At 53.7% G+C, this 25,176-nt stretch overlaps 1 protein-coding gene across 1 annotated transcript; it reads left to right on the top strand.

Moving 5' to 3' along the window:
* The first annotated feature begins 1,508 nt into the window (after nt 1–1,508).
* On the top strand, nt 1,509–15,897 carry TSKU (tsukushi, small leucine rich proteoglycan). The gene is made up of 2 exons (XM_065944028.1): nt 1,509–1,654; nt 13,227–15,897. Exon 2 carries the CDS (start codon nt 13,234–13,236, stop codon nt 14,302–14,304), a length of 1,071 nt encoding a protein of 356 aa, XP_065800100.1. The 5' UTR covers nt 1,509–1,654; nt 13,227–13,233; the 3' UTR covers nt 14,305–15,897.
* Nucleotides 15,898–25,176: the final 9,279 nt, after the last annotated feature.

Below are 25,176 nucleotides of genomic sequence, written 5' to 3'. Positions count from 1 at the left end.
GGGAGGGGAGCTTTCCCTGTCCCAGACTGGTAGGACTAGGCTTCCAGCCTTCTCCTTGCACCTCCCTAACTGCCAGGGCCCCCAGGGCTCGCCATCCCAGGGGAGCAGTCACCACCACCGCCATGCAACCACACAGACTAGTGCCAGTGAGGACCTGCAAGAGCACTTTGTTCTCTGGGAAGCGGATTTGTTTTCGCTGCCCTGAGGCCTGGGGTAGTGGCCTTTACTCCTCCCTCCCCATCTCCTTACTTGTCTCTCTCCTTCCCCAGGCAGACAAGCAGACACAGACTCAGAAGCCCAAGCAAATTTTTTTTTTAATTAAAAAAAAAAGTAATAAAAGGAACAATAAGACTGGGTGTGCAAGTCTGGGCTACTGTAAAGGGAACACTGCCCAATCTCTACACAGCAGGAAAGCTCCTGGGAGATCCAGGGTTCAAGGCCAAAACCTCCCTCAGTCCCCAGGCCACATACTTCTGGGGTGCCTGAGAACTAACACCTCCTTCAACCCCAGAGTGTCTGGGTGTGCAGGGAGACAGAAATTCAAGCCCCCCAACCAAACACACATACACTCCTTGCAGGGAATGCATCCAACAGGCAATTTCTTTCCCCCAACTCCCAAGTGGAAGAGGTTTCTTGGATGCTTTTCTGCACTTTTTACCATAAGGAAGGGTGTGAGAGAGGATGGGCTGCAGAGGGAGGAATAGATTTAAACTGCTCCCAGTTTTCCTTCTTAGAAATCTAACCAGAAGTCGATGGTTCCCTCCAGGAAAAGAAAAAAGGAAAAAAAAAAATTCTGTTTCCCTCTCTCTCTCCTCTCTTGCCAGGTTTTCTGCCTAAGTCTGACTGTCTCTCTGTCGATTCGTCTTTCAGCCAGTCTTTCCCTGCTTCAGATTCTTGGACTCCCTCTCACCTCTTTCACCCATTTTAAAAAACTAGGGAACCGGGGGGGCGGGGGGCGGGCGGGGGAATGAACTCGAGAAGAGGGAACCCTCACCACCCAATCTCTTTCTTAACAAAACATCTCTCTCTCTCTCTACACACACACACACACACACACACACACACACACACACACACACACACACACACACACACACACACACTCCAGCGACCTCCAGATACACACACACACACACACACACACACACACACACTCCAGCGACCTCCAGATACACACACACACACACACACACACACACACACACACACACACACACACACACACACTCCAGCGACCTCCAGATGTTCCCGACCGAGCGGCCTTCTGCTAAGAAGGCTCAGGCGCTCCGAGGAAGCGGGCAGGGACCCGGGGATGCAGAAAGCTAGGAGCAACGCCTGCTAGAGTGGGCGGGAGCTACATGCGCACTTTTGAGACGCTCCCTAGGGTGGAACCCGGCCTAGGCACGGGCTTTGCCGGCGGGCGGGGGCGCGGAGTGGGGAGCGCGCCGGGAAAGGCCAGCACTTTAGCGACACTCCCTAAGTCGCGGGCTGCCGGCCCGAGCCGCCACTGGGCGCCGGGCGGGCGGGGGAGCGCCCTACGGCGGGCGGGGGCCGGGGGGCGGGCCACGCCGAGCCGAGAAAAGCGCCGGCCGAAGGGCCCGCCGCCGGGCCGCCTGGGTGAGCGTGCCGAGGCGGCTGCGGTGCAGGCTTCCAGGTGGGTGAGGATACCCGGGCAGAGCGGGAGTTCGCGCTGCGGGCGAAGGACCGGAGGCCCCTACCCCAGCCTCGCCGCTCCATCCGGCGGGCGAGCCGCGCTGGACGCAGGGGCGGGGCCGGGGCCCCTCAACTTTTCCCGGACCCGGGGCGTCGGCAGCGGCCGCCTGACGCCCGCGGCTCGGCCAGAGTGAGGAGCCCGGACCTAGAACGGGGGCTTCCAGGAGACAAAGGCTCTGACCCGGGGCCGTGGGCGTCGGCCGGCGCCTCTGGGGTCTTTGTGCGGACACGTGCGTTTGTGGGTCTTTGTGAGTTTGGTCCGGGGACATGCATCTGCCCGTGCCTTTGTGTGTCCGTGATTTGGGGAAGGGGGCAAGGACCGGGATGGGGGCCCGCGTTTGGTTGTGGGTGTGGGTGGGCGCACCGTTGTGTCCGCGTACGTGGTCTGTGCCTGTCGACGTGTCTGGGTTGGGTGTCCGCGGAGTCTGTGCGCGCGGAGAGCCAGACACCGCCCCAACTCCTCGTTCCCCTGCAGTCCACCCGGGCCGACTTCGCTTCAAACTTTTCTCCGCCTTCCTCCTCCCAGCTGCATCCCGGGCCGGGGGGCGGGAGGGCGCTGGCATTCCTTCCTTCCTTCACCTCAGGGGTCTTTAGAGCCGAGAGGGGATGGAATAGGATGGGTGGGTGGGGGGATCGGCAGCGCCTGAAGACTGACCCGAGCCAAGGCTGGGCAGAGCGTGCCGGACCCCAGGCGAAGCGGCTAGGAGAAGAGAGGTAAGCAGCGGATCCTGGCCCCCTACTTGCGGGCTGAAGAGAGGAGAGGAACGGGCACTTGGTGTGGCCCGCCCCACGCTTCTCGGAGAGAGTGTATGTGACCGAAAGAAACTTGTCTGTTTGGCGGAGAGGCCAGCCCCTGGGGCCCCCCAACCCCCTTCTCCCGCTCCTTGGCTTTGAGATTCGCACTCGGTTTGCATCCCGCCCCTGGGGTGAGGGGGTTGAACCCTCCAATCCCAAAGGTGAGAAGGTGTAGACGGCTCCCGGGACCTCCAGCTGGGCTGCTGGCAGTAGGAACCTTGCACGCTCTAGTTTCGAATGGGACATCCACTGGCCCACAGTACGGCACTAGGCAAGTTGCTTAACCTCTCTGAGCCGCAGTCCCCCTGTCCTCGATGGGGTGAGAACTCCCTCGCGGGGCCGAGCCTGCGGTGGGGATAAGCAGTGCAGCCAGGGACGGCCAGAGTGCAATGCCCACCCACACTTGCCTGGCAGAGGAGGTGACTCAGGAACTTCTGATCCTCCCTGCCTACTCTACCCTTCGATAAGTCCAGACTTGCAGAGTTCAGGTCTGATATGAGAGGGAGGGCTCAGACTGCCGGGAGCCTGCTTTTTGATCCTGGGTGGCAAAGATAAACCCAACAACCCCCCTCCCTCCCCCCACCCCTTGCCAGTCTTTAACCTAGAATTTTGTTAGGTCCTGCAGATGTGAAGCGTGGGTGCAAGCCACTCACCTTGGAAGGAAGCAACTGTGGGCGCTTTCCTTTCCCTCTTTGATCCTCAGTTCCCTGCTGGAAAAGGGGTTGCTGATAGCCTCTTTCTTGCCTTCCTATTGTGGCTGACTGGTTGAGACCCTAGAACCTGGAGACACTTTGATATTTAACGCTTCCCTTCTGACTTGGCACTAATTTACTCTTTTGAGGAGGGAGGGGGGAGATGGCTGTGAAGTAATGTAGAGATTAAGGCCTTCCTGGAGTCCCTGGAAGAGTCAGGAAGGCTGAAAAGCAGCAAAATGGGGAAGTGGGGGGAATACACTGGGGAAGGAGGCAGAAGGTGCCTCCCCCCCTAGGGAACTGCACTGCACGACTCTTGTGTGTCCTGAAACAGCACAGGGATGGTCAGCATTGTGGACTGCCAGATGCAGGATTGGGGAGGAAGGGATGGAATTCAACCTGAGGCTGGGAGGGACTGCAGGGGCCGCAGGTAAGGGCCTTGAATGCCAGATCTAGGAGCGGAGGTCTAGGCAGTGGAGAGCTGCTGGAGGGTTTTTTAAGCTGGCATGATAGGGTGGCGTTGGTAATTCTAAGAAAGTGTCCTCTGGCTCGTGGGTGGCGCTGGAGCCTGGGAAGCCAGTCTGGAGGCTTGAGTGCTCCAGCCTTTTAGAGTCAGAAGGCGATTTTCAACTCACTTCATTGCTTCCTAGCTCTGTGACCTTGGGCAAGTGACTCTATCTCTCTGATTCTCAGTCTCCTCATCTTTCAAATGAGGATGGTAATTCTGGTCTCACTGACTGTTATGGTTGTTAAATAGGATGACAAACTACCTGTGCTAATAAAATGAGAAGAGGTTTGTGGCCTGTATTACATTGTGCAGACATCTGTTGAACTGCTAACAGTACAAGGCAGAGCCAGTATCTACTATGGGTCCTAAATCTTAGTTCACCACCTGGCAAAAGCCCTAAGTATCCTGCAAGCTTGGACCAACTGGTACCCTCTCCTAGCAGAGGGAAGCTTTTTGCCCAGGACATTTCTCCCATCTGGCTTATCCACTTCACATGGCCAGGTCCACGTAGGAGAGGAGCTGGACCATCAGATTTGGAGATGGCCACACATTACAAAGTGTGTTGAACCTTGACAGGGGTGGCCCAGTAGAAGAGTGACCTTTACTGGATGAAGGGCGAGTTAGACTGGGAAGACCTCACAGAGGAGGTGACTTTTGAATCAGATGAATGAGAATTTGCATGGAGGACAAAGAAAAGGGTGTCTTTGTCATCTTCACTGAAGGGGACAGCCTGTGCAAAGATGTGGGGCCCAAGGAGAAAGACAGGCCCCTGGACGGGCAAGCTGTCTTGGCAGGAGAGGTTTTAAAGCAGGAGCAGTGATGCGGTCCTGGTCTGTCTAGATGGTACTCTGGTACCCAGCAAGGCCAGCAGTTGGAGGCAGAGGGCCAGGAATGAGGTTGTTGTAGCAGTCCTGGCCAGGAGGCCTCTTGAACTTGACCTGGGCAAGGCCAAGGGGAGAGGGAGGGGAAGACAGCCACCCACCCAGGGGTAGCTGCTGAGTCTCACCTGTTTCTTATTCTGTCACCGGTGACACAGCTGCTTCAGCCTCCTTCAGCCTCTGCGATATTTCCACACTCCCTTATCAGCTCGCTGGCAGAGCACTTGTAGCCCAAGTGAAGCCCCGCAGGGTGCACTGAGAATCCAGGAAGAATCCATGTTGGAGTCTCCTCTATCCTCTGCCCCTGCCTTGCTGTCAGATCTGCTGGTGTCACTGCCCCTTTTTCTTCCCTGGTCTCTGAAATCAGGGGGTGGGGCAGGAACCCACATGCAGTGAGCACCAGTGTGCCGGGCCTGGAGCTGAGCCTTCCCTTTACCTCATAATCATCGGTGACCTTGTGGGAACAGCACCAGGCTTCTCAGCAGGTTGCAGATGAAGACACACACAGGCCTCCTAGCAGATGAGGTTCGGTGGGGTGGAGCCCAGTGCGCCTGACTGCAAAAGCCACTTCCTCTGCCCCATACTTGCCTGCCCGTGTGTCTACACATGCCTCAGACCAAAGGGAACTTGCCAAGCTTCAGAATGGAGAAAATAGTATTGGGAGCCTTGTCCATTTCTCTGTAGATTATCCTCCAGGGATGAGGTCATGGAGGAGCGTAGGCACCAGGTGTCAAAACACCTGGATCCTGAGTCCAGCCTCTGACCTCACTGGCTCTGTGACTCTGGGCAGATCACTGAAACTCTCTGGGTCTCTAGGCAGGTGTACAATAGATACCATGCCATCTAACCTGCTGATCTTGTAGGGTGACTGAACAGATGAGAGTTGAGGAGGCAGTGGAAAGACTGAGAGTTGTCCTTTGGTGAGGCAGCATTATTCTAAGTGCCTGGTATATCTTCATATAGTACCTGCTCTGTGCCAGGTCTAGCAATCAGCTTCCAAGACCAAAAAGTGAATCTAACCCCATGCCTGCCCACAGGAGCACAGATAGGTAAATGTAATTATAGTCCAGCACGATCCACGTGTGCCTGTTTGTAAGTTGAGGCACAGCCGTGTAAGGACCATTGGATTTGGTTTGAGACCGGTTCCTTTTCTGCCCCACCCAATGTCAGTCTTCTTGTCTTGCAGAACAGGGACAGTAGCCCCATGGTCAAGGGTGGTGGGGAGGCAGAAATGAGCCACTCCTGTAGAAGTGCATGGCGAGCTGATGTGTTTGCACAGATGTGTGGCATTAGTGCCTCTGTTGGGAGAGCCAACCCTCAAGGCTCCGGGAGTTTGGCCCTAGACATTCTTTTTGCCTTGCGTTCCCAAAACTGACCTAAGTGGTTGAGGGCCAGGACACTGATGGAATTTTCACCTGGGGATTTCATTGGCGTCAGCTTGCGTGAGCTCATGATAAATGTAAGCAGGGTGGGACGTGACTCAGCACTGAGCAGCCAGTGGGGACAAAACCCATCTTGGGTGGGTGCTTGGCCCCCTGCCTAGCTCAACCCTTCTCCAGGGGCTCCCCCTTGAAGACGTGGTGAGGAGCAGGCAAATCTGTGGGCCGGAGATGCTGGAGTGCAGGTGACTAGGACTGGGAGGACTCGAGCTGGAACCCTAGCCCCAGATAGGCCTCAGAGGAGAAAGGGGATGGGGGCCTTGCCAGCAGACACCAGCACGGTGACCAGAGGCTGTTAGCACAAGTAGTCAAAGACCCGCCGGGTGCCTGGCACCTCTTTAGGGTACCTGGGTGGGGAGGAAAAGAACAACAAATAACATGGTCATGGCCTTCAGAAAGCTTAATAAATCATCACCGTCCTTGTCTACTATGCATTCAGCACTCAGCTTGTAGCAGTGAAAGGTTGTTGCTGAACGAAAAGACGCCAGGATTCTTGGCCTCCAGAGGAGAAGAATTCAATCCGGGGCAAGAGACGAGGCTGGATCGCTCAGACCTTTTGTGTAATAAAGTTTTATTAAAGTATAAGAGAGAAAGCTTCTGACATAGGCATCAGAAGGGGGCAGAAAGAGTACCCCCCCTGCTAGTCTTCAGCTGGATGTTATACAGTCACTAGCAATCTGTTAATGAAAAGAAAGGAATGTCTTAAAACTCGGAATGGCACCAGGCCCCTCATCCATAAGATGCATTTTGGGATAATCTTGGCGCCAGACATTCATCCCAGGCCAGGGCCATAAAACGATTGACTTGAATCTTGTGGAAGGGCAGATTACCATACAAATAGTTTTGTTTACATAGATTAGGGGAACAATATCTGAGTATAACATACTGGTTTGTCAAGTAGATTCTGAGCCATTAGGTGGAACCACTTGAAGACAGAGTCTGGGGTAAATGCATAGGACATTAACATAGCTTAAGACAAACATTTCCATAAGAAAAATGCATTTTTCCATAAGAAAAATGCATTTTTCCATAAGAAAAATGTCAAGTGTTGAGAATGGTTAACTTCAAGTGAAACCAGGTGTCATTATAGCAACACAGTATTTTAAGAGAAACCTCCTTTTAAATTTGTATAGAGAATGAAAAAACTATCACTAGTTTGTTTCCTCCTGCCGCTTAAGAGAGATAAAAATGTCTGACACTTGCAGCCTGTTTCCTCCGTTTGGAGACCCCTGGCCTTTCTGCCTGTTACCCTCTCAGCAGTTGCACCAAATGTTTCACTCGCTGTCCCCTAACGCTTCCACCAACCCTGTGTTGTCACCCGTGTTGAGGACACTGAGCCCCAGCAAGGTTGAGACGTGCCTGAGGCCAGTAGGTACAGAGCTGAATTCACAGCCAGCTCTGTGTCCCGCGGTTGACTCTTACTTTCTGGGCCCTCCATTCATCCAGCAAGGTTGCCATGCCTGCCAGAGCTGGCTCCGGCCCCAGGTGGGGGAAGGGACGAGCAGGTGAAGAAGGCAGGGTCACCGCCCCTTGATGCTCACACTTCAAGTCAGGAAACGGGCAGGTCAATAAAGGCAGAGAATTTACCTAGTGTGTGTCTGAAGGTGTGTTGACAGTACGGAGCGAGAGGCCCTGGGAAGCCAGGCAAGGAGGGGGAGTGGCCCAGGGGCCTGAGTGGACAGAACAGGCTTTGTTCTGCTAGCAGGGCTGGGGCGGGCCTGGGGACGCGGCTGTCCTGGCACTAGTGGGGAGCATCCAAACTCAGGTCCCAAGTCCTGCCGTGCCATTTCCTTGCCATCACTGTCCCTCTCTGGGCCTCAGTTACCCGTGATCTCGGATGGACCTTCCAGCTCTTCCAGCCCTGGAATCCTCTTGAGTTTGGGGAAGTGTGCACTAAGGCTGAGACTTGTTCCGCGGCCACCACCATAGGTTCAAATCAAGATGGGACTTTCAACCGAAGGAGGGAGGACCATGGGGGCAGATCTGCACAGAAGTGCAGATACCTGTGTGCCAGAGAGAACTTGGTTTCTGTAGGTAAAGCGGAAGTCAGGAGGTTTCCAAGAAGGGGCATGATCTAGCCAAAGCTGCTTGAGAGGCTCTCCTAGACTTGCCTGGGGGGCTTCTTAGGGTCCCACCACTGACTCTGTAGCTTTCCTTAGAGTTTGGAGGACCTAACAAGGGATCACTCATGGCCCCTGCCCAGCGGACCTCATGCTGCATCCCCCAGACCGAGGGTGGGTACTGTTACTAAGCCTTTGTCCGGCTGCCCTTATGTTCGGTAACCTGGCTGATCAGTAGATGACTTTGATCTGCAGGTTGGGGTTTGGAGAGTAAGTGAAATATCCTCTCTTGGCCTTCTATGGTGAATACTTGTCTGCCTTTGCCTTTCTCCCAAGCGTAGATCACAGGGTCTTGAGAGAAGGAAGGAGGCAGAGTCAGTTCTAGCTCCAAGAAAGAAAGAAAACTCTGAAACTCACACAGTTAGTAGCAGGGCTGGGACTAGAGTCCTGGCCTCTTGGATCTGAGGCAGATGCTAGTGATCTTGATATGAGCTGGTCTCCTGTCCCCATTGATGGTTTGTAAGCCTCATGGGGACAGAGGCCCTGGGATCTCCTGCCCTGACCCCAGCATGTACCTCCCAGGGCCTGACAAACTGCTTTGCCCTCAGCAGTTTAGTGCTGTGGTTGATGAATTGTGTCTGCAGTGGATGCGGGTAGAGGTGGAATGAAAAGGCACAGTCTTTCAATTATATGGCTTCCACCCCCTTGGGGCCTCATTTCTCTATAGGGATGTTGGTCTTCCAAGTCTCACCTTCACAGCTGTCTTCTCTGAGGCTGATGGAACCATCATTAGTATCCCAGATTCACAGTTGAGGGAACTGGTCCAGAGAGGTCAAGTGACTTGATCAGTTCACACTGCAAGTTGATGTCGAGAGTCTTCTCACCCTGTGCAGGCCTATCCTCTCCGTGGAGCTGAGGCTAGCGGTTTTTGTGAAGAGGAACTCATATTAGTCATCCCTTCCCAGACCTAGCAGCCCTGTTGAGAAACAGCATAGCTTGGCTTCCCAGGAAGAACTGCTTTCCTGGAGGGCAGTAGTATGACCTTTGTTATGTTTGATAGTGTCTGCTGGAGGGAGAGAAATCCCCACCCCACCCACTCCCTGTCTGGAGGAGGGCAGGGGAGCCCCACTGTACCCTCCCCCTGTGCGGGGAAACATGCCTAGGTGCCTTCCCCCCGCCAGTGTGTTTCATCCTCATGACAGGCCTGTGAGATGGCTGTTAACACCTGTATTTGACAGATGAGGCGACTGAGGCTTGGAGATTGTCGCTAGCCAAGGTCAGAGAAAGAGATGGCCATGAGACAGTCCTATGAGTCTTCATTACTCAGTCTGTTTTATATATATATATAGTTTTTATAAGAGGGGGAAAAGGAGATTAAGATGTGGTGAAACCCAAAGTTCTGCCATCTAAAGGAAGACCATTACCAGGTTGACAGATTTTCTTCTAGACTTTCTAAAATTACGATTTAGGTTGGGTTTTTTTTAATGTATAATTTTCTTAGCATGCAATTTACCCTCATGATCCTTAGCATTATGGCATCAGCCCCCTCCTACATGAGGTTGCAGACTCTTCTGAGCACTATTTTTATGGACTCCATAAGATCCCTAGGAGAGTTCCACAGGCATCTTGAGGGGACTGGGAAGCGCTGGGCCTGGAGTCAGAAGATCAGACCCTGAGCATCAGCTGTCATCACCTCCCTGGGGACCCAGAGACAAGATGACAGACCTCAGCTTCCTCGTCTAGAAAGCGAGGGATTGCACGCCCTGCTCTGTAGCCCTCACAAGCTCAAATAAGCAAAGGTCTTTTGGAAAATATCAAGGGCTGTGCCCTTGGTAGGGGTTTTCCTTATCTTCCCTCAGCTTCCTCCTGGGAAACTTCTGCCCTGCCTTTGGCTGCTGGGCCTTTTGCTCCAAGCAGCGAAGCCAGGCCCCAGCATCTCTGAGTCACTTACACGAATGCACCCCTCCTTGTGTTACCCAGAAGGGGACATGGGCTCTGAGCAGAGCAGGGGCACCAACCCTCAAAGACCACTAGCCCACATCTCTACCTTTGCCCCCTTCTGGCTCCAAAGTTGAGAAAGCTTCCAGAGATTTCTCTCTTCATTTTTTCTTCTCCCAGCCGCCTGGGACAACCCTGAGAGACCTCTGGGCTCTGCTGTGACCTCAGGAACACCCAAGAGCCACTGAGTGTTAGGAAGGGGGCACTTTCGGTCACAGCAGCCGACAGTAGCTGGAGCCTGGCCCTGGGACCCTGGACGCTTAGCTCTTCTTTTCCCAGCAACACACAGAAGTGCACGTTCCACCTGAACCTAGCCAATTACGAGGTGACAAAGGCCTGAGTTCGCCTGCTGGCCTCTGGCACCTTCCTTTGCCATCCTCAGTGTCCTCCACTGTGACCCGGACAGAAGACTGATGACCTCCTGGAGTAACCATCCGAGGATGGCGTAAGGGGACATGTGACTGGCACTTAGGACAGGCTCGGTCACTGTCAACACTTCCGCTCAATGTCCCGGCCTGGCCCAGCACAGGGGCCCATGGAGAGGTGTCCACAGTGCGGGGCTGAGCAGGGGCCTTGTCCGGGGTGTCCTGGGAGCATCACGAGCAGTGTTCCGGGTTTCCATCCACACTCCTGCTCCTCTGAGGGCCGGTGATGACCACCCAGCACACGTGCACGGCGCTTCACAGTTTGCATGCTCTGTGTGTGACTTGCATCAGTGTGTATGAGGCAGGCAGGAATTACTGCCTTGTGGTACAGAGGACAAAGCCGAGGGCCGGAGAGGCCCCCGTTCAGGGGGAGGGAAGGGGAGCGCTGAGCTGAGTTACATAAGCAGGAGCTCATGAGGGGCTGTTTGGCACTTGAGAGGCACATTGTATAATCACCTCTGGGAACGAAGGGTAATCTTAGGCCTTTTTGTGTGCATTTGGTGTTTGTTTAAACCCCAGGAAGGGGTGGGTATGAGCAGATCAGCTTAGCAGGGAAGGTGAGGCCCTAGGTAGTAATGAACTCCTGCTGTGAGAAGCTCACCCCGGGCAACAAAAGGGGTGTGAAGCAACTTAATATTTTCCTTTTGGTTCCAGACATTGGAACACTCTGTCCAGCCTCAATTGGGACCGAGCCCAGGATGCACCTGGGCTGGGTTTAATCCTCAAATTGGGCTCTACAAAAGAAAGGGGTGGGAGAGGAGGGGCCTGCAGAGGGAGGCCGGGGAGAAGAGCCCAAGTGCAGATCAAGTGGCTGCCCCTTTAAAGTTTCATGTGGAACTGGTAATGCAATCCCGCTGCTCCCCTCCATCCACCCTCCCCTCCAGTCCACCCCTCCCTAAAGGCCAGGGGGAGGAAGGTGGGACGATGGGGCAGGGGTGCAGAGCGGGGAGCTGAGCCACTCCAGCTGAAGGATCTGCTGGCGTGAGGTTTCATGTCTTCTATCTCCGGGCTGAGCAGCTGCTCTTCTAGGGGGAGAGGGTGACCCCAGACTGTCCAGTTAGAAGCTTTCTTTCACTGCTCAGCCCTCTCTCTCATCCTCCAGGGAGCTCCAGATGTGTGTGGGGATGAGTGTGGAAGGTGAGAGTGTACAGGTAGTGTTTGGCATCAATGGCAGCTGCTGTTAGTTATCCAGGGAGGGACTGAAGCCAAGGGAAGGGGCAGTGGCTTGCACTGTAGCCCCTGTCGGTGGGAAGAGCCCCTCTTGGATCGCATCTCTCCTGCCAGTCCTGGAGGCAGCAGAGGAAAGTAGAATTAAGACTGAGCAGGCCTGGGTTCTAATCCTGCCCTGCTTTTTACGTACGGGTTTTAGGTAAAACCCTTTTTGTCTCTGAGCCTCTATTTATTTATCTGTATAATGGGGGACACAGCCCAGCTGCCTGCTGTGGGTTAAAGGAAGGGCCAGAAAAGTGTAATCACTCTAACAGCTTGGGGGTTAAGGGGGGCAAGGGGAAGGGACTCGGCAGAGTGGTCCCCAGGGCCCATCTGGAAGTCTAGACACAGGGTCCCCGGTTGGGATGAAGGATCCTGCCCCTAGAGGCCAGGCCAGGGAAGAGGGCTTATGCCTGTGGACCCAGCTATCATTACCCACAGAAGGAGTGAGGAGGGGACAGCCGCTGCAGGCCCCCCTTGCAGGAGAGGCCTCGGTCTGGGAGGCTGGAGCAGGGGTCTCAGGCCCAGCTCAGCCAAGTGTCAAACCACGACAGTGAGCCATGTCCCTCTGAGCGCTGTTCAGTTCCGCTCCACTCACGTGTGGCCGTGCATGGCTTTCTGAACCTAAGTCTCAGTTCCCTCTTCATGAAGTGCTGACAAGATCACTGCCGTGCGGCTTCTGTGGCTGTGAGGGTTGAGTGGGACCGTGCAGGGCGCCAGCTAGCCCAGCACCGAGCCCCTAGCACGTGCTCAGCAGAGGTGAGGGGCGCACCCAGACCTCTAAGCTGGGACCCCTCCCCAGTAGCACCTGGGGGGAGACCAGCCCATGCAGCCTAGGTCCTCCGAGCTGGAGAGGCCAGCCAAAGACACATCTTGTCCAGTGCGTTTCCAGCTGGGTTCCTTCACATCCCACGGCAGGACAGTGAACAGACATGGCATACTCAGGCTCCCCGCTTTACGTCAACTGGAACAGGCCCACTGTCACCTGCCAATCTTATTCAAGAAAGGGTTCACATACTTCCAGTTTAAAACCCAGCCATCTAGCCTAACTCGCCATATCATACAGATGGGGAGACTGAGGCCAGAGAGGAGCAGGGACTAGGAATTATTTGAAGAAGGGGTATTCGGGGAAAGCCTCTAGGGGCACTGAGGGGCAGGTGGCAATTTTCAGCTGTGCCTGCACACGTTGGTCGGTGTCTTCCAGGGTGGGCAAGAACCATCTGGAATGAGGTGCATGCGTGCGTGATGCTTAGTCGGTTCAGTTGTGTTCGACTCCTTGTGACCCTTTGGACTGTAACCCTCCAGGCTCCTCTGTCCATGGGATTCTCCAGGCAAGAATGGTGGAGTTGGTTGCCATTCCCTCCTTCAGGGGTTTCCCCACCCAGGGATCGAACCTGCATCTCTTATGTCTCCTGCATTAGCAGGCAGGTTCTTTACCACTAATGCTACCTGGGAAGCCGCTGGAACGGGGTACCCACTGCCAGCCCTCACCTGTGGCTCTCTTTCTAGCCCCACCATGCCGTGGCCCCTGCTGCTGCTGCTGCTGCTGCTGGCCGCGAGCAGGGCCCAGACCACCCGGCCCTGCTTCCCCGGGTGCCAGTGCGAGGTGGAGACCTTCGGCCTCTTTGACAGCTTCAGCCTGACACGGGTGGACTGCAGCGGCCTGGGCCCCCACATCGTGCCCGTGCCCATCCCCCTGGACACAGCCCACCTGGACCTGTCCTCAAATCGGCTGGAGACAGTGAACGAGTCCGTGTTGGCAGGGCCGGGCTACACCACGCTGTCCGGCCTGGATCTCAGCCACAACCTGCTCACCAGCCTCTCGCCCACGGCCTTCTCCCGCCTCCGCTACCTGGAGTCGCTCGACCTCAGCCACAACGGCCTGGCCGCCCTGCCCGCCGAGAGCTTCACCAGCTCGCCCCTGAGCGACGTGAACCTGAGCCACAACCGGCTCCGCGAGGTCTCCGTGTCCGCCTTCGCCACCCACAGCCAGGGCAGGGCGCTGCACGTGGACCTCTCCCACAACCTCCTCCACCGCCTGCTGCCCCATTCCTCGCGGACTGGCCGGCCGGCGCCCACCATTCAGAGCCTCAACCTGGCCTGGAACCGGCTCCGCGCCGTGCCCGACCTCCGGGGCCTGCCCCTGCGCTACCTGAGCCTGGACGGGAACCCGCTGGCAGCCATCGGCCCCGGCGCCTTTGAGGGGCTGGCGGGCCTCACTCACCTGTCGCTGGGCAGCCTGCAGGGTCTCCCCCAGCTGGCGCCCCACGGCTTCCACGAGCTGCAGGGCCTGCAGGTCCTGGACTTGTCCAGCAACCCCAGGCTCCAGTGGGCGGGACCTGAGGTGTTCTCAGGCCTGGGCTCCCTGCAGGAGCTGGACCTGTCGGGCACGGGCCTGGTGCCCCTGCCCGAGAAGCTGCTCGTCCACCTCCCCGCACTGCAGAGCATCAGCGTGGGCCAGGGCGTGCAGTGCCGGCGCCTGGTGCGGGAGGGCTCCTACCCACGGCAGCCCGGCTTCACCCCCAAGGTGGCCCTGCACTGCATCGACACCCAGGAGTTAGCCGCCAGGGGCTCCAATACCTTGTGACGAACGGTGCGGCCTGGGGCCGTGAAACAGACTGTGCCCTGGGTTTCCTCAGGTCCTGGGTAATTTATATTTTAATGTGCCAATGCCCACAGGGACTCTCCATTCCTGTGTGACAGCATCATTGAAAGAGAGGCTTTGAACCTGGGACCCACACCCAGGAGCAAAGTCTTGCGCCTTTGTCTATGTTGCTCCCCAGACCATAAGCCAAGGGTCTTCGATGCCAAACCAGACAGCAGTCCCCTGCTGTCCTTCCCCACTTGTCCCCAAAGTGCCTTCCCTGAGGCCTGGACCAACCTGACCCTGTGACAGGAGGGAGGCGGGAGGGAGGTCCAGCCACTCGGACGTGGGGTTTCTTCTGTGACATAAATCTCTCTTTTGTTCTGGCCATGTGAGGCCTACCTCATTCTTTTTTCTTCCCCTAGAACTCTGGATAGGACTTCAGTTGTAGAAAGGATGGGAGAAAAACATCAAGCCCACTTCCTCATGTGACAGAAGGGGAAACTGAGGCCTAGAGAAGGAAAAACGGTGTTCAGAGGTCTTACAGTGGCAGAAGCATGAGTGAACTCAGTGTCCCACATGCCTGCCCAAAGGGCCCAGTTGCACTTTTCTCTCCTCTAAATCATGCCCTCCCTCTCCCCTTCCTAGGCTCCCCCTTGCTTCCAAGACTCACATCCTCCCATTTGTACCCTTTCCCTGATCCCCAGGAGGGCAGGCCAGGGCCTCGAGGGTGGCACTCTGGGCCCGGTAACTAGCTGTGGCTCAGGCTAAGTCAGTTCACCCCAGAGGCCCTGGAAGCCTCAGGGGTGCCAGTCCCAGTCCTGCCAATTTCCCACTCGGGAGGCGTCCCCCAGCGTCCAGAATGGAAATGCGCTCCTTGACCCCTGAGGTCCTGCCTCTAGCTGGTTCCCCAGGAGTTGATGCCGTCCTGGAGCCCCACCAGCTCCGAGGGGCCTCCTGCAGTCAGCCCCTGCTGGCCTTGTGCCCGACAGCCCAGCTCATCCTGCGAATGCAGCCAAGGAGGCAGGGTAGCCCCCACCCCTGTTTATGCTTCCCCACCAGGGCGACATCTCAGCTTCCCAGCCCTGGGCTCTTTCCTTAGTTTCAGTTTTATAAAAGTTGTTGCCTTTTTAATGGACTGTCACTTACCACCACCCCCGCCCCCTATCCAGGTCCCTGCTGGCAGGGGATTGGAAATATGTCATTTGTAAAAGAAGGAAGACATTGCATTTGTTCACTTTTGTAACATTGCGTCCTGGGGATGAGCTGGGAGAGGAGGCGTTGGGTAGAAGCCAGCCATACATCACCCTGCGGGCATCCATAGGGCCGGTCCCTTAGAGACGCCCCCAGGACAATGAGAGCTCTGTCCTCCCCCAGCAGCCCCACCCAACACCTTGGTTTAATAAACACTACAAAGAGTCTCCCTCTTGCCATCATTTGACCAGCATCCATTGACATTCCCCACACGGGTCTCTGGGGTCACAAGGATGAATCAAGACAAGCTTGTTCCCTCTGAAAAGCCCAATAACCTCCTAGGATTAGGGGAGTGAGGGAGGGAGTTCCTTGGGGTGGAACCTTTCAGTGCAACTCACACTCTGTCGACCTGCCTTACCTCCTGTCTCCCTGCCTCCCCAGCTCCAGCTGTCAGGCCCTTGCATGCCTCTGCCTTTGCTCAGGCTGTTACTCTGGGACCTGGCCCTTGCCCCCAGCCCAGCTTCTCTGCTCCTTCCTGGTCTTATAGACCCAGTTTCTGCCTCATCTCCTTAGAAGCTTTCCCCAAGGTCTCCACCACCCCTCCCGCCCCCCGCCATCTCCCTCTAAGCTCCAATAGGACTGTGTTCCTTTTTGGCATCTGAATGCTGTGTTACCCTCTACTGTTCACACACTTCCTCTGACAGGGAACCCACTTCCAGCTCATCTGAATGGCTCTGCTGTCAACGAGTTCTTCCTTCTAACTGGCCAAGATCTGCAGGAATATATCCATAACTGTCACCACCACCACCAAGCTTATCCTCTGTTCTGTGCCCTGGGACTCAAGTTCCTGGGGTGGGAGGGGAAAGGACACACAGGGGACACCTGACCAAGAGCCCCACAGGAAGCTGTGCGAGCCCTGTGGTGGGGTCAGGAAGGCTTCCTGGAGGAGGCTCATCCATGGAGTCAAGAAGGACAAGCCGACTTGGACAGAGGGGGCTGGCACTTAGGAAGGGCCATCGGTGAGCAATGGCACAGGTTCCCAGGACATTCAGGCTATGTGTGTGGTTGGGGTGCTTGCCCATCACGTGGCTTAAGCCCCCCAGGGCTTGGAGTCTCTGAGCCAGAGGCTGGCCACCACCAAAATGGAAAAGGTCTGAAGCAAGGGGGACAGGAAGGGATCAGAGTGAGACCTCAGCCTTCACAGTCCTCAGATTGGTACTTCATCCTCCCACATTCCTTGGGACAGGAGAGATCTCAAATACACGGGTGGAGGAAGGGATCCCTAAGACTTTCACCCAGTGGGTCTTAAAAGCCCCATTTGAAGAAAGTGTCCTTGGGGGAGGGCTATAAGACATTGGCGGGGGCGGGGGGTCTTAAAATTAAAGGCGCTGAAATCTGGGGAAAAGTAGCTGGGGCTCCTGCAAGTCACCTGGCCCTGAGCAGCTTCAACATCTGCAAAACGGGGCGGGGAAGGAAGCGCCAGCAGGAGGGTGGGCTCCTCCTTCGCAGTGAGAGCATCACCTTGCACACCTCCGGCGCCTGCGTGGTCTCAGAACCAGGCGTTCCCGCGGCCCCTCCGGAGGCTCTCAGCCCGCAGCGCCACCTCGTGGTCGCTCATGGCCAGACATCCCAGATCCGAGGGGTCGCCAAGCAAGGCGTAGAGCCGCTGGAGGCCAAAGTGGACCAGTGCAGTTTGCCTAGTCATCCCTACTGCCTTCATCCCGCCACAGTCCGCCCTCTTGGAATCCTGGGGCAGAGAACGAGGTCATTGGACTCTTACAGAGTCACAGAGATTAGTGCAAACATTCTGTTTTGGAGTTCCCAGAAAAGGGTTAAGATTGTGTGTGATTTCAGCCAAGTCACTTTTGTTCTCTGAGCCTGGAAAATGGGGATGAAAATATCTCCCTGCACAGGATTGTATGACGAGGAAAGGAAGTAACATTTGTAAAGAATCGGGTACAGACTCCAGAGATACTTGTTTTCTCATTCATTCAACCATGGAATCATGAGTTAGATTGTAGAACCACGTGGTCATAGACTCATATTTTGATGTCTGATTCAGAACTGAAGGATTTCCTAAAGCTTTAGGATGGTAGACCTGCAGAGTCATAGTGTGGTCCATGGGATCTTTGCTCTGTGCACCTAGGCAGAATAGACCTTTAACACACATGTCAGCTGAGTTTTAGAGATGGGGAAACAGCTGAGCAGTTTGTCATCATAGCACAGGCCAGGTCACAAACATTTCACTGCACTTCATTAATAATTCAGTTGTGATTTACTGGGCACGTGTCGTTGGACCTGGTGTACATGTGCTCCTTTCCTCCCCACAACAGCCCTGGGCATTACTGTCACCATACACAGCTGAGGAAACTATCCTGCTCCTGGCTTCATCTGTCAGGTGGCGAGTCTGGTATTCCTGGCTGTCCTACCTCCGTGTCCAGGTCAACTGTGCAGGTCACACATGTCAAAAAGGGCAGAGGTGTTCTGAGAAACCAATAAACACTAGGACTCCGTTTATTTTTCTGTTGGAAGAAAAAGATGGGGTGGAGTTATGCAACTCTAAGTATCTCCAATCAGACCATGGACTCTAGAGCATGAAAATGTGAGTCACTCTGTTGTGTCCAACTCTTTGCGACGCCATGAACTATAGCCAACCAGCCTACTATGTCCATGGGATTCTCTAGGCAAGAATACTGGAGTGCGTAGCCATGCTCTTCTTCAGGGAATCTTCCCAACCTAGATATCGAACTCGGGTCTCCTGCACTGCAGAGCATGAAAAGCCAAAGATAAAATCCTTCCCCTCCTGGCCCCATTTTACAGATAAAAAATGGAGGCTCAGAGAGGAGCAGCCCAAGGTTACATGACAGGTGACAGGGCCACCTGGCCAGGAGTCTGTGCTTCAGGATTGGCTATATACTTGGTAGAACTTAGGGTAAAATGAAAATGTAGGGTCTTTTGTTCAAAATTATTAAGAATTCAAGATGGCAAGAGCAGAGTCTTAAACCAAGCATGGGCCCCTTCTAAGTTCCCATTGCCCATTGAAGCCAGTCCTGCTGTGCTTAGATCTTGAAAATCCAGAAATTTCCCTCCATGAGTGTTATCATACCACACCCTGATTTCCCCAAATTGTCGTGACCAAGCAGTTGACCTCTCAGAGAGGGTATGGAGATACTATCACTGCCTCCAAACCAGCTCATAGGATGTGTCTCTGGACAAGACTGCCAGGCATGTGGGCAGCAGAGACCTACCTCCGCTTGTACCTAATGTCCACCGAGACTTTAGATGTCATCATAGGTTAACAAGGTTTTGCCCATTGATGCTCAATGTTCCATGACAGCTCATTTCACCAGGGAGCAAATGTCCACTGATAGCTGATACTTATCGGCACTAATGTTCATCCACGACAGCCCTCACCAGTGGCTGATATTCACAAAGGGAAAATGTCCACTGCTGCCTAATACGTACCGTGCCAGTGCCCACAGGCAGCCCATTGCAATGATCACTGCTCTTCATGTCAGTACCCCGTGTCGGTCCATAGCTCAACAGCTGGCAACAGCAAATGTCATCTGGTTAAGTCACATGCCCTGTGTTTATTCTCTTTTATTTATTTAAGTCCCAGTGGTTGTATTTATGGAGATTATTGTGTTTATTGAACTGGGTGGGAAATTCTTCCTGTGTTTACATTGTAATTCCAAAAGCTATTTATTATTTTATTTGGCATACCCATCAGTCAACATATTCTGAATTAGGAACGCAAACATACATTTATGTTTCTTGATGTATACACATTCGTATATGTAACATGTTTATATATATATATAGTTAATAAACATAGGAAAGGTACAGAAGGACAGAAAAAAGAGAAACTGCTTTGAGGACAAAAGTGTCAAGACAAGGAAAATTTTCTAATTAGTTGATTCTTAGAGGCAGCAACTTTTACAAAATGGAGTTAATAATTCAAGATATTGGCCCCCTTGCTCTGGCAAAGAAGGACACAAAGCCCTTCTTTGGGCTGAAAAAAGCTAAGTTCTCTAATGAAGTTAAGTCAGTGACGCAAGTGTTCCTTAGGGCAGCATAACAAGTGGTTACGGCACAGGCTCTAAAAAGAAGCTGCCTGCGATCAAGGGCAGCTCTGTTACTTACAGCTAAGTGAGCTGGGCCAAGCCACTCAGCTTCTCTCTGCGCCTCAGTTTCCACATTTCCCATATTTCCATAAAATGGAGATACTAGTCACCTCAAAGGGTTGTTATGGGAAATAAGTAAGTCAATGTACGTAGAATACTTAGAATAGTGCCTGGCATATAATAAGTTCCATATAATAAGTGATATGAAATGCAATTGACTGCTGTGCTGAGCCATTATACGTTGGAGTGATTTCTTCCACAGCAGTGAAAGTGAAAGTTGCTCAGTCGTGTCTGACTCTTTGTGACCCCATGGACTATACAGTGCATGGAATTCTCCAGGCCAGAATACTGGAGTGGGTAGCCATTCCCTTCTCCAGGGGATCTTCCCAACCTGGGGATCGAACCCAGGTCTCCCTCATTGCAGGCAGATTCTTTACCACCTGAGCCACCAGGGAAGCCCAAGAATATTGGAGTGGGTAGCCTATCCCTTCCCTAGGGAATCTTCCCAACCCAGGAATCAAACCAGGGTCTCTTGCTTTGCAGGCAGATTCTTTACCAGCTGAGCTACCAGGGAAGCCCTACATGGCAGTAGATAACCAAAACAAGCAAGTCACAGGCTGGGTTCCCCCCGACACACACACACCAGCCCTGTGGTCCCTCCTCCACCCCTCTGGCTTCCCTGGTGGAAGAATAGCTAACCTAGTCATGATACCTGAGCAACCGAAGAGGCAAAGACACCAAATGATGAAGCCAGACATCCAGAGCCTCCCTGAGGATGGTCAGTCCGTAGGGACCAGGCAGAGAGGCACAGCTGAAAGGAAACACATGTGCCCCATATTTTAAAGTTCATGAGGCCTGCACATGAGCTCAGCATCTCTTGTTATATTTTCGTCTCACAGCCACCCAGCAGTCTTGGCCTGTCTCCCCTCAGCCTTGCACTCCCCTGACAGCCCAGACAAGTGACCTGCAGGTCCCCAGACAGACCTACCTCTCACCCTCATCTCTCCACAGCCCCAGCTGGGAACTGGGAGCGTAAACACCTAGATCCACCCCCCTGCAAAGGGACCATCTCCTTCCCTCAGGGCCTTTCCTCCAGACCCAGGGGCTTACAAGCAGGGAACTGAGGAGGCTGGGGGGGAGGACAGCATGGGGTGGGGGCAGGTGAGAGCAGTCTGATGAGAACAGGCAAGAGAGAACCCAGTCTGGAATACAGGGGGCCCTGGGGAAGGTGTAGCTTTTTAGCACTTCCCGCAGACTGTGGACAAAGTCATACTTAGCTCAAGCTTTAAAAATAGTCTCCCCACACACAAACACTGTAATTCTCCTGACTGGCCCCACCTGCCGGTAAAATCTGCGTTTGTGCAGGCACGTAGGGTGTGGGGACCAAGAGGAGTGCTTGGAGGGAGTGTGGCTTGGGACAGACTCCTCAGGAGTGACTACAGAGAACTTCCCTTCGCCTGCATGTTCTAAAGGAAGATGATGCTTGAAGGAACAGGGGAGGGGGCATGAACGCTCCGTGTCTTCACATCTGTCAGCCCTATTCCCTCCCCCTTATCCTTCCCCTCTCAATGTCCCTGCCACCTGCTCTGGGATGCCTCCCTTGACCACCTCTGCCATCCCACTCTAGGTAAGGTTAGGTGCGCCTCCTCCATGCTCACCTCATCTTCCCTCCAGGGTGACACTCATCACGTTGATTTTCTGTTTATTTTCCCAGCTTCCACTTTATACTGAGGGCAAGAACTGTGCCTGCATTTGCTCTCCAAAGGGCCACTAGCACCCAAGCTGGGTGCCTGGCACAGAACTGGTTATCAATGCACATCCAAAAAATAAAAAATAGGTCCATTTTATTGATGGCTGAGTGGAGGCTCAGAGAGGTTAAGGGATTTTTTCCTAAGGCTGCACAGCAAGTTCAGCAAGAAACCAGCTCTTGAGACTTCCCTCGCTGCCCCTGCTTCCCTCCCCATCCCTCAGGTGGCAGGTGTGTGCACCGATCGGCCTGAACCGCGGGAGTCCACAGTGAGGGTCCACCTCCTCCTCCCCAGCACCCTGACAGGGACCCACCTCTGCTCTGACTTCTGCCGGGTGACTCAGTCTGTGCCCTGCCTCACCCACCCCAACAGCAGCCCCACTGGCTATGGGAGGCAAGTCCCACCTCTCTGAGCCTGCTTTCCCAGCAGAAACGTGAGTCGGAGATCCGGAGGCTCCTTCTAACTGAGGGCCTGGGAATTCCTAGGAAAGAGACTGAAGAAGGCCAGTTGGCCAGCTTTCTGTGTGGCATCAAGCACAGACCTTCACCAAGCACCAAAAAGGCCCAGAAATCTTGTTTTGTTTTTTTTTTTTTTTTCCAAATGTACCAGAGTTTTGAAGTGAAGAGAAAGTCTTTCAGTCATGTCCTACTCTTTGAGACCCCATGGACTACAGCCCTCCAGGCTCTTCTGTCTTTGGAATTCTCCAGGCAAGAATACTGGAGTAGTTTGCCATTTCCTTCTCCAGGAGATCTTCATGACCTGGAAGGGGATTGAACCTGGGTCTCCTGCATTGCAGATGGACTCTTTACCCGCTGAGCCACCAGGGAAGGTTCCAGTTTTACTTTAGTATTTTACATAAGTTTCTAACTTTCACTGTACAGATATTGTGTGTGTGCATGTGATGGTAGTTTTAAAGGTTTAAAAACAGACAAACAAAAAACCCAGAGGATTCTACTGCATAATCAGGTCTAGGCAACACTTTAAAGTTTACACAAAACTTTCCCCTCACACCCACACCTCAGTGTCCTCTTCATGACCTTCTCGTGAGGAAAGTCTATCAGGAGCCCATTTCACAGGTGGGGAAAATGATGCCCAGAGAGTGGGTGGCAGAATCTGGGACTTGTAGTCAAAAGACCTATTCCAAACTCTCCTCCCACTTCTCCAGAGTGATTGAACCAGAGTGATTCTGGTTCAAACAAAAAAGAAAGAAAAAGGAAAAAAAAAAAAAGAATAAGTATAATTACTTGATAGACCTGCCCAAATAGCTTGCTGAGCCCTGGCAGAGAGCTAAATCATTTGGTAGGAAGCCCATTCTCTAGGAGGTGGGAGTGAGAGATGACAGGAATAATAAAACTCGCAGACAAAGGCAACAGGATGCTGAGAGACCGACTCAAACGATTAGGGCAGCCCAGGGGGTGAGCCCCAGGCCTCAGAGCTCAGAATCCGCCCACGCGCACTTTGCAGCCAGCGTTTGTTAGAGGGAAACCACAGTCCTGGCCACAGGGCACCCAGCCCAGGCCCCAGGGCACAGGCCACAGGGCACCAAACCCAGCCCTGGCCCCAGGGGCTCCCTGTCGACTGCAGTACAAGATGGCAAGTGACTAAATAGGCGGGGCTAGCATGGGCATTCCCATCTGACCGAGGGACTAACGGAGGACCCGCCCACCCCTCTGGTCCCGCCGGAACTGAGCTGCCGGCCGAGCTCCGGGCTGAGGCCAGGTCTCTGATCGGCCACCAGAGGGCGCTGTCTGGGGCCCTTTCTCCGCGCCTTTTTTCCTGCCGTTGCTGTTGCCCAGGCCTAGGGCGGAATGGGCGTTGGGGGCGTTCCTAGAGGGGAGCCTAGTGCGAACAGCAGAAATTGGAAGGAACAGTGGTTTTCCGCAGTCTGCAAGGACTCCATTACTTTCACATCTTCCCCCAGATGAAAGAACTTCCAGCCTTGTGTTTTATAGAATTTTAAAACTAACATGTATTCAGATGGGTTTTTTTCTTCAATTTAACAAATAGTTGGTGTTTATATTAACTATTTATATAAGAATCCGCCTGCAATGCAGAAGACTACTTGCAATGCAAGAGACCTGAGTTCTGTCTCTGGGTGGGGAAGATCCCCTGGAGAAGGAACTGGCATCCCACTCCAGTATTCTTGCCTGGAGAGTTCCATGGACAGAGGAGCCTGTCGGGCTACAGTGCATGGGGTCTCAAGAGTTGGATACAACTTAGCAACTAAACCAATGCTTATACCTTGACTTATTTTATTCTTACTATACAAAATGGGCTTCCCAGGTGACTCAGTGGTAAAGAACCCACCTCCCAATGCAGGAGACATAAGAGATTCAGGTTCGATCCCTGGGGTCAGGAAGATCCCCTGGAGAAGAAAATGGCAACCCACTCCAGTACTCTTGCCTGGAAAATCCCAGGGACAGAGGAGCCTAGTAGGCTACGGCCCATGGGGGTCACAAAGAGTCGGCCACCACTGAGCACACACAGACACACATTATGCAAAAAGGTGTTTGACTCAGTTGAAAACACTGAAGCTCAAAGAGGTTAAATAATTTACCCAAGGTCACACAGCAGGAAAGTGACGGATTATAGATTTTAAAAGTAAATCTCTCTGATTCTGGAGCCCAGAAATAAGTGCGTAGAATGTAAAAGTAGAATACTAGCCTTACATAATCAGGAACAGAGGATCCCAGAGTGTCAGTCTCCTTGGTTCTTTCCTTAACAGAAGCCAAGATGAGCTTGGTGGGGACTTCAGAAGAGACTCTGGGTCCTGCAGGCCAGTGAGTCAACAGCTGTGAGCCAGGCTCCAATCCAATGCTACAACCTCTAAGCAGGGTCGATCAGAAGCAGCGTCTGGTCACTGCTACATGATATTTTCCTGGCCAAAGGCAGTTATTCCGGGAGACTCCTTGGTTTGCATTCTTCCCCTCCTTAGGTAACCTTCTCAAACCTGCTCAGCCATGTGGGCATGGATTTGAACCCGGGTCCTCTGATCTTCCTGTCCACGTGGGTCCTCCCTTTCCCTCACAGGGCGCTGCTCAGCACAGGGTAAACACAAAAACTTCTCGTGGGCACTGCTCATGGCAGATGAGGACATGGCCTAGTCTCTGTCCCAGTCCATGGCTTTTTAATAGGGACTTTAGAGATTTGCTAAAAATATTTGGTTATGTGAGGATTCTCAGACACTAAGGTAGGTCAGCGGGGGAAGGAAATATTTTGCGTCTCAAATCAGGGTGGCAGAGGGAACTTCCCTGGTGGTCCAGTGGCTAAGACTCCACGTTCCAATGCAGAGGGCCCAGGTTCAATCCCTGGTCAGGGAACCAGATCCCAAATGCCACAACTAAGAGCTGGCATGCCGCAGCTAAAGATTCCATGTGCTGCATCTCAAAGGTCCCGCATGGCACAGCTGACGATCGAAGATCCCATGTGCTGCAACTATGAACCAGAACAGCCAGATAAATCAATTAATAGTTTTAAAAACTCAGGGTGGCAGAGAAAGCTGTGGGCACCTTGCATCTCACCCTGCCACTTTTCTAGTTGCATCACCCCAGCCGAGGCATTTTACCCTCTGAGCTCCAGTTCCCTGGCAGGAAAGTGGTGACCTTAACACTGATTACAGCACATTCACACCACGCTCAGAGCCCCGTCACATGCCTGACCCACTGAGGGACTTAGGTAGCATCAGTTCCTTCCCCCCACTTCCCAAGGCTGAGGTTCAGGGTGAATATCCCAGGACAGGACCCCACGTCGGTTTTGACCTGGTGCCATGTTGAGTAGTTACATCCTATGACTCTCTTCTTCTGCTCTCC

This window comes from Muntiacus reevesi, chromosome 9 (genome assembly GCF_963930625.1).
Source record: "Muntiacus reevesi chromosome 9, mMunRee1.1, whole genome shotgun sequence".
NCBI lineage: Eukaryota > Metazoa > Chordata > Mammalia > Artiodactyla > Cervidae > Muntiacus > Muntiacus reevesi.
Note: the sequence above shows the minus strand (reverse complement) of the source record. Positions and strands in the feature narration are given on the sequence as shown.

Coding starts and splice junctions, on each gene's coding strand:
- TSKU (XM_065944028.1), top strand. CDS start 13,234: ATGCCGTGGCCCCTGCTGCTGCTGCTGCTGCTGCTGGCCGCGAGCAGG.